Below are 14,347 nucleotides of genomic sequence, written 5' to 3'. Positions count from 1 at the left end.
TGTTAATTAATTTGAGTTTGATTGAATTGATTAAATTTTGGTGTTTGTTAGTTCAGGTACAAGTACAATTTTAGTATTGTGTACAATTCTAAAATCTAGAGAACCATTCGCGTTCTTTAGAGGGTTTGCTATTCTATTTCTCATTGAAGCACCTTTTGTCATTGTACTCTTCCTCTTTCCCACACATTTATTTACCTATCTATTAAGTGCAATGCTTTTAGCACTTCAAACTAAGTATTTTACAGTTTTTATACACGCAATATATGTAGCGCCAAAAGTTAAACATGAGAGTGCCAACGGCGCTGTGCTGTTGCCCTTCTGTAATTGGTTTATTATGTGATTTGGTGCATTGTATTGCAGGCTACATGGGGTGTTTTTGAAAATCTCAAGAAACTAGAACAATGAGGGCTAAATTTGGCTTTGCCACTTTCTTGAACGCATTTCATTTTTAGGGCGTTGGACATGCATTATGCAAGCTTAAATTTGGATTTCATGTTCCCCATCTTTTTAACCTGCCAAGTTTGGGATTGGATTGGATTTTACATCCTAGTTGCTTGTTGGAGCAAAATGTAGTTTGACATTGGCATGCTAAGAGATTCATATATGTGCATTATAAATTAATTCATATCCTACAATTGTAATCTATTGGCCTTTAATTTTTCAAATAGTCATTATGCGTATAATGGTTTGTATATATTAACATTTTAGTTTGTGTTAGTTTCCTTTTTATATTTTAGATGGCAGCTTCTACGTAGTGAGGAAAGAGGGTGAAATAGGTGAGGGATCCCTTACCTCCTCCTCCAATTGATGCACTTGCACCTTCTCCACCACCACTTCCTCCACAAAGACAAGAACGGCTAGTGGATCAATGATGTTGCTCTAGACAAATAGATAAGTCATTCAGTCATTCATAGGCTTATCATTTTTTTTCATTTCAAGAGAGTTGGAGAGTCAAAATTCACATTTGACAAGATACAACTTAGAAAGCACAAATAAAGTGAACATGCAAGATTAACTTTAAGAAAAAAGACTTGATATAACTAGCTAGAAGATGAAAGGGCCCCTTATGAATTAAATTACATTTGTGTTCCTAATAAGTTTATGTTTCTCTTCATTTTGTTTGCCTCACCAATATCTCCTTATGATATTGATTGATGCTTATTACAGTATATTCTTATGATATTGATGTTTATTACTTTTTGAGCAAAACCTTGTATGTGCCTAGTTCAATTTAACCCACATTCAAACATAAACTACAAACTTATATGTAAAGACAGGTTATACCTAGTGGTCTCATACAGTAGTCAAGTTGTATTTTCTTAATTAAGGATATTATAGCTGATCTTTAAAAAAGAAACTAATATGTTTCTATTTTATTATGAAAGGATAACATGAAGAAAAAGAATGATGAAGCAAATCTAAGAAGCACCTAAGGGTACTCCTTTAAATCAAGTTTTTATCAAATGGTTTCCTTAGATGAACAATTGAGAGCTCAACTGGATTTCCAAAATAAAGATGAAAGTCTGGTATTAAAAGTTAAAGGTTTTTTTTGCTGCAAGTGTCATAGACTTCTCTATTGTTAGCACCTCAATGTTGATGAAAGTCTGGTATCAAAAGTTAAAGGCTTTTTTTGCTGCAAGTGTCTTAGACTTCTCTTTTGTTAGCACCTCAATGTTGATTAGACTTTCCTTTTGTTTGGACCTCAAGTTGTCTATGTATAAGTGTTGATGCCCTTCATGACGAATTACTACCACTGAGATAGGTCACCCTGAGTTAGATTGATATTGGGATGTTTATGTTATTTTGTGGGATGTACACTTGATGAATGTATTTAACTTATGTGCTTTAATTGTTGATTAATGACAAATGTGAATTAAGTATATTACCTTATAGTTATGAATTGCAATTCTAGATTACGAAACAGGAACAAGTAATTAATTCATCATATATTATTCCTATATAGGTATTTGATTTAACATATGTGACATAAGTTGTGTCACATGTCAAAAGAATATGTGACGATTTCAATGTCATTTAGTGTTAATCATATCATTCTGGGATTATATTGGGTGACGATAAAATCACCACTTATAAGTTTAATATGAGACGAAAAACATTGGTCATTGACTTTTTTATTTTGTGATGCTTATTCCGTCACTTACAAACAGAATATGTGACGAAATTAGTGCCACGTAAAAGAAAAATATGTGGCGACTCTAACATTCATCACGTAAACTATCGGTGATGCTGTATAGGTAACGATAATTGTGACGCTGGAATTTCGTCACATATAGTCAAATGTGATGAATTTTCATATTTATGTGACAAATGTCTGTCACCACAAAAACCCTATTTTCTTGTAATGCATGATCACAGTTTTGCCCTTGCAATTTGGCAAACCAACTATGAAATCCATGCTAATGTCAGACCAATTCTTTTGTGGAATTGGTAGTGGTTGTAACAATCCAGGTGGAGCTATTGTTTCCACTTTGTTTTGTTGACAAATGTTACATTCAACCACAAAATTTCGAATATCCTTCTTCATTCCCTACAAATAGAACCCCTTTTTGATCTTGTGATATGTTTTAACCACCCCTTGGTGACCTCATCCAGGAGTAGAGTGATACTCTTCAATGATCTTGTGTCTCCAAGGTGATGTGGGACTCAAAACTACCCTATTTTTGTAGCACAATAACCCATTATCAACAGTATAATTGGAAACTGTAACTTTATCAGTAATTGTCTTAGAATTATCAAACACAGACCTAAACCTTTCCATAACCCACTCATCACTTTCAAAACTCCTCCTTAAATCATCTAGCTAGCCAAAATAAGGGTAAGAGATGGCAGTGAGTTCCATGTCAGAGTGAACATGATTCTCTACCAACTCAGAATTGACACTTGGTACCCTATAGAGTGCATCAACCACTGTGTTTTCAACTCCACTCCTATATTGTATCTCATAATCAAAACCCAAGAGTTTTGAAACCCATTTATGTTGAAAATGAGTATTAGCTCTTTAACTTAGGAAATACTTGAGACTGTTGTTATTAGTCTAGATTATGAAGTGTTTACCTTGCAAATAGTTCTGCCATTTTTTTTCACAACATGAACTATTGCAATCGGTTCTCTTTCATAAGTAGAAAGAGATTAATTCTTAGGTCCCAATGCTTGACTGGTGAATGCAATTGGTCTATGGTTTGGCTGTAGAACTGCTCCAATTCCATTTTTTGAATCATCACATTCCAAGACAAAAGGTTGATTAAAATTTAGCAATGCCAATAATTGTGGTGAGGACATAATCTTTTTGAGTTTTTCAAATGCTTACAAAGCTTCCACTCCCCAACATAATCCTTCCTTCTTAGTGAGATTGTACAAAGGTTGGCATATTTTTCCATAGTCAGGCACAAATTTTCTGCAATACCCAGTGAGGCCTAGAAATCCTCTCAATTCTTTCACATTCCTTGGTACAGGCCAGTCAATGATTGCTTGGAGTTTGCTAGGATATTCCATAACACCCTCCTTAGACACAATATGGCCAAGGTACTCTACTTTACTTTGACCAAAAGAATATTTAGATTTCTTCAAAAACAACTGACTATCTGGCAATATCTGAAAAACCTGTTGTAGATGTGTCAAGTGATCTTCCCAAGACGTGTTGTATATTAAAATGTCATCAAAGAATACCACCATAAATTTCCTGAGAAATGGTTTGAAAAGATCATTCATCAAGTTTTGAAAAGTTGTAGTTGCATTAGTAAAACCAAAGGGCATTACTAAAAACTCATAATGTCCTTCATGGGTCCTAAATGTAGTCTTAGCAATGTCTTCTTTGTTCATCAATATCTGGTGATAACCTACCTTAAGTCAAGTTTTGAAAAGAAAACAGCACCATGTAGTTTGTTTGTACCATACTTGACCAACCCCTAAACTACTAAGCACTGGTCAACATTATACCGCCAAGGACCCACAAGAGTCTCCCTCCAACCAGGAGGCCAATCACAACGCGACACATGTCAACATCAGAAGCCAATCATAACACGACACGTGTCAACATCAGAGGCCAATCACAACACGACACATGTCAATGTCAGAATGAAACTAGAAACTCTCTTCTATAAATAGAGATCATTCTCTCACAATATTTCCTAATGTCATTTGTACTAAATCATTCACTAGTACTCACTAAAGGAAAGCTTGAACCTATGTACTTGTGTAAGCCCTTCACAATTAATGAGAACTCCTCTACTCCGTGGACGTAACCAATCTGGGTGAACCACGTACATCTTGTGTTTGCTTCCATGTCTATCCATTTACATACTTATCCACACTAGTGACCGGAGCAATCTAGTGAAGGTCACAAACTTAACACTTTCTGTTGTACCAAAGTCCCCATTGATTTTGTGTATCAACACAGTTCATCCAGTAAGTCATCAATTAGAAGAATTGGGTACTTATCCTTGATGGTCAGAGCATTAAGCTCCCTGTAATCGACACACATCCTCCATGCACACTTCTTCCTCTTCATTAGTAACACTGGAAATGAGAATGGACTATGACTTGGTCTTATAAACCCAGCTTCTAAAAGTTCTTGAATTGCTTTCTCAATTTCTGTTTTCTGCAAGGGACCATAGTGATAGGGTCTGATATTTATTGGTTTTGCTCCTGGAACCAATAGTATATGATGATCATGGACTCTGGAGAGTGAGGGTTTAGATGATAGAACAAAAATAGACTCAAATTGTCCCAACAAATTCTGTAATTCCTGTAGTTGTGATTGGGTGAGATCACTAACTTCAAGTTTTTCCCCTTCCATAGAGTATAAGAACAACCTTAAGTTGAAATTATAAATGTCCCTGTCAAGATGTTGCAGAGATACTTCCTGAATAACTGGCAATGTCATAGGGCTATGATGCAACTTGTATTGCTGATTATTTTTAATAAACTCCATAGTCAACAACTGGAAATCCCAGAGAATAAGACTAATGGAAGAAAGCCATTGAACCCCAAGCGCAATGTCACAAACCCTTAAAGGTAAAGTGTAGAGATCCACTGCACAATTTTACCCTCTATAATGAGAGAGGTTAACTTACAACACCCTGAGCTCTTAATCTTCCCTCCATCAGCTATCATCACCTCAAATGCCTTGGTGGGATGAACTTACTGCCCCTACTGCTTCAATAGTCAATAATCAATAAAATTGTGCGTACTACCGGAATCCAAAAGGATTTTCACAGGTTGACCATTAACAACACCATCCACTTTCATTGTTTGAATAGTTTGCCTAGCCTTAGTCCTATAAAATGCACATTCACTAAGCTCCATATGAAGAAGCTTAGGTTGTAACCCCACATATTCATCATTAGGCAATTCATCATTGACCACATCAAGCATCAATAATTGTTTAAGACCATACTTATGTCCCGGAGTCCACTTATCAGTACAAAACCAACACTCCCTATTTTCCCTCTTCTTTTGAATCTCAGCAGAGGTGAGTTTCTTAATGGCTAAATTTCTAACTCTAGGCACCTGGTATGTGGGATGTGTGGGAATGACAGCTTGGGACTTAACTGGTGGTGTGGATTTAGGAGGGAAAACTTTCAACTCAGAGTGTTTGGTATCTAATTGGACTGCAAGAGCAATTGCTTCATGAACATTCGCAGGTTTCAACAATTTAACATTAAATTTGAGTTCACGTTTAAGGCCACCCAAGAAACAACTCTTAAGCAGAATCGGACCAATATCAGTCGTTCGAGTAGCCAAACGACGAAATTTAGTAATGTATTCATGGAAAGTACCTGCTTGGCAGAGCTTGAACAAGGCCTCCGCACTATCTTTGAATTCGGAAGGCGCAAACTCTCGACAGAAGGAGCGAGTGAATTCCTCCCAACTTGGAGTAGTCCGAACACAATCCAGCTAACGAAACTATTGTAAGACCTTGCCATCCAAATGAAAAGAAGCAGTGAGAACACGATGATCAGCCAGAGTGTTATAGAAGGAGAAATATTGTTCAACTTTGAAAATCCAAGCAAGATGATCATCGCCCTCAATGAATCTGGGAAAATCAATTCGATGAGACCATTATGGTCGTAGAGGAGGATCAATGTCGTCGTGAATCGGACTTTGCGGACGTGGAATTGGACCAAACATACGTGGATCTGGTGGATTAGGCACCACAGTGTTGGAAGGGCCAACGTCAGGACCGTGATACAGGAGTTCGTGACAGAATTGCTCAAAGTACACCTGGAGTTTGGTAACTAGGATGTTAGAAATTGAATCGTCAATCAAAGAAGGAATGGCAGCCACGGAGGCTTCCAACTCAGCCATTCGAGCATCTATAGCGATGAAGCGAGTTCTGGTAGTGTGGCGGGGCATACACAGAAGGGAAACCAGGATCGGAGGCTGATACCAATGTTAGATACCAATTCCGGCCGCTAGTTCAACCTTAACTGGAAGCAAGAATTACGGAATGACGAGAAGAAGAAGATGGAGTAATTTTTTGTATAATGATTTTTTTTAATATTTGATTTCATCTGTGTCCATTGCAACAAGAAAGGGAGAGCTTAATATAACTAGCAACCTCTCCAATGTAAGACTGCCACATGGCACACACAAACTAAACTCTTAAACAAACAGCACAAAAGAAAGACAAATTACATAACGACCCCAAAACACTATATTTCAACCCAAAACTTTGTTGCTTGTGATCAAGGCAATCACAGTACATAATAGAGAGGTACAAATGGGGTGTGTGGATAGCACTACCCAATTCACATACAATGCAAAGCAAGTGGCCCTCTACCACAGTGGTGAAGAAAAATGTTGCCCTTACACCACGGCCTGAGTTGGAACCAAGTCGGCTCTATAATCTAACATCTAATCTAAAATATATCATTTTACAAAAAAAATAAAGGGTAAAAGGCTGTTTACTACCCTCATGTTTCATGGTTTTCAACATTTAGTACATCAAGTTTTTTTCGTCTCAAAGTCATACCTAAAGTGTAAATTTTGGGACAGTCTCATACATCCGTTAGTCAAACTGTTAAATCTGCCGTTAATTGTGACGTGGCGCCCATGTGGACAATGATTGGGCGCCACATGTCAGCCACGTTTTTTTTTCCTTCTTTCTTTTTCTTCTTTTTCTTCCTCCTCCTCTGACTGCAACTTTTTTTTTCTTCCTCCTTCTCCTTCTTCCTTCCTCTTCTTCTCCTTCTTCCTTCTTCTTCCTTCTCCCTTCTCCTTATTCTTCCTCCGAATCTGGGGAATTTTTTTTTTTCTTCTTCCTCCTTTTTCCTCCTTCCTTCTTCCTTCTCCTTCCTCTTTCCTTCTTCCTTCTCCTTCCTCCTTCTTCCTCCGAATCTGCCCAGATTTGGTTTTTTTTTTTTTTTTCTTTTTCTTCTTTCTTCTTCTTCCTCCTTCTTCCTCCTTCTCCTTCCCTTTCTCCTTCTTCTTCTTCTTCCTCCAAATCTAGGGAAGTTTTTTTTTTCCTCCTTCTTCCTTCATCTTCATCTTCTTTTTCTTCTTCTTCCTCCGAATCTGCCCAGATTCGGCTTTTTTTTTTCCTTCTTTTTTCTTTTTTCTTCTTCTTCTTCTTCTTCTTCTTCCTCCGACTGCAACTTTTTTTTTTCTTCTTTCTCCTTCTTCCTTCTTCCTTCTTCTTCATCTTCCTCAAAAAAAAAAAAACCGAATCTTCCCCAGATTTGGAGGAAGAAGAAGGAAGAAGGAAGAAGGAGAAGAAGGGGAAGGAAGAACGAAGAAGGAAGAAGGAGAAGAAGGGGAAGGAAGAAGGAAGAAGGAGGAAGGGGGAAGGAAGAAGAAAAAAAAAAAAAAACCGAATCTGGGCAGATTCGGAGGAAGAAGAAGAAGAAAAGGAAGGAAGAAGGAGGAATGAGAAGGAAGAAGGAAGGAGGAAGGAGGAGGAAGAAGGAAAAAAAAAAGAAACTTCCCTAGATTCGGAGGAAGAAGAAGGAGAAGGAGAAGGGAGAAGGAAGAAGAAGGAAGAAGGAGAAGGAGGAAGAAAGAAAAAAAAAGGTTGCAGTCGGAGGAAGAAGAAGAAGAAGAAGAAAGAAGAAAAAAAAAGGAAAAAAAAACGTGGCTGACACGTGGCGCACAGTCATTGTCCACATGGGCGCCACGTCACAATTAACGGCACATTTAACAGTTTGACTAACGGATGTATGAGACTGTTCCAAAATTTACACTTTAGGTATGACTTTGAGACGAAAAAAACTTGATGTACTAAATGTTGAAAACCACGAAACATGAGGGTAGTAAACAGTCTTTTGCCCAAAAATAAAATAAACAATGCAAAGACCTTCACATGGAGAAATTTGTTTACATATCCCTCATAAAATTGATAGTTCTTGGCATTTCTAATTTGGCCAAATTATGATATATAATGTACAACATGTGCATACCTTTTTATTATTTATTATTTTTATTTTTATTTTTATTTTTACAAATTATAAGATAGCTCATATTAAAATCATTTAACCTACGAGAAGGAGGATTCGGACATGAAGCTCAGTGTAAAAATGTATGCACCAAACTACGAAGGACGTGATAAAATTATGAAATTTTTTAATATAACTGTCGCACGATGACCAAATTACTTAACAACGTGGTTATTCTTGGAAATTAATTGGTGAAACACAACCCTAATTGGAATTTAGCAGGAGGGAGGTGGGGGTGTGGAAAATTTTTGGAAAAGTCCTCTCGAGTGACTTTTATGGTCCACAAATGTTTAAGACCAAGAGAAAGGCAGCCAAAAATAAAACTTCACAGCTACTTGGTATTACGATCTAGTAATATTTCTCTTTCTTTGTAAGTGTGAAATTTTATATTTGATTCTCGTCAATGGTGTATTTGAATTACATTAATGTTAATTCAATATGAAACTTAACCCACCCCATTCTCATTAGTGCAAATAATATCGTTTGTTAAAAAATAAAGGGTTAAACTCTGTTTACTACCCTGAAGTTTTGTGGTTTTCAACATTTAGTACATCAAGTTTTTTTTGTCCCAGAGTCATACCTAAAGTGTAAATTTTGGGACAGTCTCATACATCTGTTAGTCAAACCGTTAACTCTCCAGTTAACTGATGACGTGGCGCCCATTTGGACAATGACTGGACGCCACGTGTCATTAAGAGTCCACGTGGAAATTAAAAATTAAAAATAATTAATTAAAAAATAATTAAAAAAAAAACCTAAAAGCTTCCCGTATTCTACCCCCATTTCTTTACTCTGCAACGCCAACACCCCCCCTAGCGCACCCTCTCCCTTCCTCATCCCCTCACACCATCTCCCTCCATTCTCTATTCTGCAACCCGCACCACACTCCCACCATTCTCTCATTTGCAACCCGCACCACCCACCCTCCCTCATCCCTCCCTCACCTGAAATTATGCAACAGCTCTCGAGCACATTCCCTTCCGTCAAGCTCCGGAACCCTAACCCTAACCCCCCAAAATTATCATCACCCTTCTCGCTATCCCTGTCGAACAAATCAGAAGCATCATCGAGCTCACCGTCCAAATCAAAATCAAAACCAAAATCTTGGTCTGTGTATCTCATTCTTTCCACCAATTCCCCAATCAAAATATTGGTGTGCGGTGGGTGGTGCGGGTTGCAGATGAGATGGAGGGTGGATGGGTGGGGGTTGCAGAGGAGAGAAGAGCGTTTCCAGCCATGAGGGAGGGAAGGAGGGTGGGGGTTTATATAATTGAAGCTAAACTCAAAATCTATGAACTGGGAATCCCCAATTTTATCAAACAGCACCAAATTCCAAGAAGCCAACAACTGGGAAATTCTTTTGCCCAAAAAAAAAAAAACCGGGTATTCCCAAATTCATCAAAAACCCAAAATTCCACCCACCAAACAATTCCCAAAATCCACAATTCACCTAAACCAAGAATTACCCAGTAAAAACAATTGAAGGAGGCAAGATTATGAATCGAAAAGCGTACCATAGCATAGAGTTTGGTGAACCCGTTAACCAAAGTGAGAGTCTTGGTGAACTTCTGCTAAAAAGCATCGCTGAGATTGTGAGCAGGGTTGGGGTGTAGGATAAGGATGAGGAAGATGAGGGTGGGGGTTAAGATGGATATGCAGAGGTTGCGGTCAATTTTTCGAGATTTGCTGTCAAATCTGCAGGGAGAGTGAGAGAGCATTGAGGGGAATATGAGGGGTGGGGGAAGGTGGTGGTTGCGTACAAAGAAACGGGGCCGTCGAAGAGGATGAGGGTTGAGTGGGTGGAGTCAAAGAAGGAGGGGGGATGATTGCTTGGGTAGGTGCAGAGAAAAGAAGGGAGAGAGAATGGAGGGGGTCGGGACTGGGTTTTTTTTTTACCTTCTTCTTCTTTTGGGTTAGGGGCGCCGGGGGGGGTGGAGAAGGGATGGGTTTTTTTTTTTAACTTTTAATTAATTATTTTAATATTTTTTCATGACACGTGGCTTCCAGTCATTGTCTACATGGGCGCCACATCATTACTTAACCGGAGAATTAACAGTTTGACTAACGGATGTATGAAACTGTCCCAAAATTTACACTTTAGGTATGACTCTGAGACGAAAAAAACTTGATGTACTAAATGTTGAAAACCACGAAACATGAAGGTAGTAAACAATCTTTTGCCCAAAAATAAAAATAAAAATAAACCCCACAGAAGACCATAAGTCTACGGGGCTATGGGCTGTTTCCACACATTCCCTAACAGCCCACCTCCGAAACCCAACTCACATGCCCACAAGCCTGACGCACGTGACATGTACGTGGAAATGCCTCAATGACATTGACATCCATGCATACATACATGCACATCATACATACAAATACCATCCATCCTACAACTGACGCGCAACTCACTCTGCCTTTAAATCCCCACTACCCTTCCCACCCTCTCACACTTACGTCTGCTTGCTCTCTCCCACTCATCAATTCTGAAAAACCAGAGAGAAAAAAAATAACCGACTAGTTTCTCAGAGAAAAACCAACCCACCATGGCCAAGGTCGCACTCCATTCCTCTCTCTCTCTCTCTATGCTTTTGGGTTTTGTGGTGTTTGGATTAATGGGTTTGTGTTTTGTTCTTGGATTAATGCAGAAGAAGAACGGCGGCGGCAACAACAATGCCGGCGACAACGCGGCCAGCAACGAAGGTGGTGAGAAGAAGAAGGGCGACGGAGGTGAGAAGAAGGAGGAAACCCCCATCACCGTCATCCTCAAGGTTGACATGCACTGTGAGGGCTGCGCTACTAAGATTGTCAAATGCGTCAAATCTTTTGGAGGTACATAATAAATCCTTCAAAACCCACGTCTCACATTTCCTTCAAATTCCAGATTTCCATTTATTTTTTACACGCTTTTCCTCCAATTTTTTCACACAAATGTTCATCTACTGCTTTCTGCATCTGGGGTTTTAACCAACAATGTTCATTTACAGTTTTTTGCATCTGGGTTTTTTTTTTACTTCCCACAGATTTCAGATTCACTCGTCAAAATCCAATTTCTCTGTTTTGATTCTTCTTTCTGGGTTTTTGGTTTAATCCAGATTTTATTTTTTTTTCAAAAAAAATCCGAAGAAATTTGGTTCCGATTATGCTCTGTTTCCTGCTTTAAGGGTTAGTCCAAAGTTCAGATTCGAACAAATTTTTTTTATTTTTTTGCAACGGTGTCGTTTGGTTACAGACGTGGAGACAGTGAAGTCAGAGAGCGAGGCGAACAAGCTGACGGTGGTCGGGAAAGTGGACCCCACCAAGCTCCGGGACAAGGTCGCCGCCAAGACCAAGAAGAAGGTCGACCTCGTCTCCCCCCAGCCCAAAAAGGACACCAACAAAGACGACGGCGGCGACGCCAAGAAAAAGCAGCCGGAGAAATCCAACGACGACAAAAAACCCAAAGAGGTACGTGCGTGCTGCGCACTGGAGCACTACTCCATTTTAATGTTAACGTGCGCCTGCCTAAATATTTTCAATGATTAAAATTTTTAATTAAATGGGTTTGTATATGGGTGCGGGCAGCCTCCGGTGACGACGGCGGTTCTGAAGCTGAACCTCCACTGCCAGGGATGCATCAAGAAGATCCACAAGATTGTCACCAAGACTAAAGGTGACATTATCATTCCCCACTAACTGCTACTTTGTTTTCTAAACGCCGCCGCTTTGTGACGGTGAATGTTTTGGTTTGGATTTTTAACGTGGGTGACGCGGCAGGGTTCAACGACATGAGCGTCGACAAGGAGAAGGAGCTGGTGACAGTGAAGGGCTCGATGGACATGAAGGTGTTGGCGGAGAGCTTGAAGGAGAAGCTGAAGAGGTCGGTCGACATTGTCCCGCCGAAGAAAGAGAAGGAGAAGGGCGACAATGGCGGCGGTGGCGGCGGAGATAAGAAGAAAAAGGAGGGGGAGGAAGGAAATGGTGGTGGGAAGCTTGAGGGAAACAAGATGGATTTTCCAGCGGGTCAGACCGGGTACTGGCAGCAGATTCCATACGAGATGGCATACGGGCCTGGATACGGAGCACCCGGAAACCCGATTCCGCCTCCACCGATGTACATTGGCCACCCGCCAGAGATGTTCAGCGATGAGAACCCTAATGCCTGCTCAATTATGTGAAGAAAGTGCTGTATTAAGAAGCGATTAGAGTTTAATCAGAAGTTGATACGATGAAGAAGAAAAGGAAGTGTAAATAAGTGAATAGACAGGGGTAGATATATGAGAGAAATTTTGGTGGGTCGGGTTCGTCTCTGAACCGGGTTGGCTAATAGAAATCAGAAATATGCTACTTTTGGGTTCCCTTCGGATGTTAGTTTTGGAACGCTACGATTTGTTTTGTTGTTATTAACCTAAGGTTGTGATCTTCTGCTTTATTCATGCTCATGTTACTATGTTGGTTACAATTTCAAGTATTCACTCTTTGGAAATATTGTTCTTTTTTTTTTTTTTTTTTTTTTTTTGAAAACTCTCTTTGGAAATGTTTTTGCTTGTTTGAAACTACTTTTATAAAAAGCATTTCTGCTTAGAAGTATTTTCAATAAAAGCACTTCTATTAAAAGCATGTTGAACTTTTAAAAAAATTTCAAGTAATTTTAAAAATAATTCTAGAAGTTGAGATAATGGCAACAATTGAATACTCCTCAAAAACGAATTTGGCTGCTTGTTTTGTTTTTTTTGACACACAGAGTGGGCAATGTGTGTGTCCAAATGGATTTTCTGGTGCAGTTTAATTATAAATAAAGTGGTATTAGCAGTAAACCACTCTGCATCCCGTGAGATCGAAGCACTAAAAAATGGAAGAAAATGTTGGTAGTGTGCGGTTTGGTTTAGTGATATACAACCACTTGATCTAGAAGATGCTTAATTTCGAAATCTTAATATAAAATTAGCTTAATCCTAATTATAATATGTAGTGTTTTTTTCGGTTGTTGAATATTCTATTTATAGTTGGGAGGACAAAGATGTGAACACATTGGTTTAACATTATTCATCACTTTGTTAAGGCCTTGTATTCTTAATTTGTTAGGGTTTTTATTTATAACAAACAATGAATTTGGTATATGCGACATCCCCAGCATAATTTTAGGAGATGAGTAGAGTGTACAGCTTTCTTTGTATGTATCCACATGTGCACCTAAGTCATCCCTTCTAATTATTTTTAGTTATATGTTTACGTGCTTGGAATCGAAACTAAACGTAAGAATGTGTTTGTGTTTAACCTCTTATCTAAGTTTGATCTTCGCTGCCAACAGTTCTCGTTGGCACAGAATATATGAATTTTTATGTAAATTTATACTACTTACAGTTATTAATTAGATGTCATGCGTAAGTTTTTTTTTTTGTCTTGAGATTGCGGTGCCACGTGTAAAATCATTTGAAATTTGTATATTCATTATTTGAGCTGAATCATCAATAAATCAGCGCTTAAACAGTATGTGGGCACTCATTATTTTCTTAATAAAATACTGTAAACAATGTCTCAATAGACAAAATTGTAACCGTGGAGCAGAAGCTGTAGGTTTCAGTGGGCGTACGACGATACTGTCACAACATTCCTGCGTCCAATTAATGTCGTCCAATTTTGCCAATTTCCAAAGCAGAAGTGCGAGTGGCGCTGTCGATACCATAGACACAATTCACTGTGAGTCTGTGACTATGAGCAGTACCGTGGGAGGGAGGCTGCACAGTACAATAATTGTTCATCAATTTCCAATTCGAAATTTGAGAGGGTAACCACTCAATTATTCCTTTTTTTATTTTTTATTTATTTTTATGAATGTATTTATTATTGGACCCAAGAAGAAATAGTTATATGATTAGGATAAGGTTTGATTTGGTTCGGTTTTGGATTTTAAA

At 38.6% G+C, this 14,347-nt stretch overlaps 1 protein-coding gene across 1 annotated transcript; it reads left to right on the top strand.

Moving 5' to 3' along the window:
• The first annotated feature begins 10,852 nt into the window (after positions 1-10,852).
• On the top strand, positions 10,853-12,918 carry LOC126614184 (heavy metal-associated isoprenylated plant protein 3-like). The gene is made up of 5 exons (XM_050281764.1): positions 10,853-11,008; positions 11,102-11,285; positions 11,686-11,900; positions 12,018-12,105; positions 12,210-12,918. Exons 1-5 carry the CDS (start codon positions 11,000-11,002, stop codon positions 12,608-12,610), a joined length of 897 nt encoding a protein of 298 aa, XP_050137721.1. The 5' UTR covers positions 10,853-10,999; the 3' UTR covers positions 12,611-12,918.
• The last annotated feature ends 1,429 nt before the right edge of the window (positions 12,919-14,347 follow it).

The sequence above is a fragment of the Malus sylvestris genome, chromosome 3 (genome assembly GCF_916048215.2).
Source record: "Malus sylvestris chromosome 3, drMalSylv7.2, whole genome shotgun sequence".
In the NCBI taxonomy this organism is placed as follows: Eukaryota; Viridiplantae; Streptophyta; class Magnoliopsida; order Rosales; family Rosaceae; genus Malus; species Malus sylvestris.
The sequence above is the reverse complement of the archived record's forward strand: the minus strand, read 5'-3'. Positions and strand labels throughout refer to the sequence as shown.

Coding starts and splice junctions, on each gene's coding strand:
- LOC126614184 (XM_050281764.1), top strand. Junction 11,901..12,017: donor ACGACAAAAAACCCAAAGAG/GTACGTGCGTGC, acceptor GGGTGCGGGCAG/CCTCCGGTGACGACGGCGGT. Junction 12,106..12,209: donor GATTGTCACCAAGACTAAAG/GTGACATTATCA, acceptor GTGACGCGGCAG/GGTTCAACGACATGAGCGTC.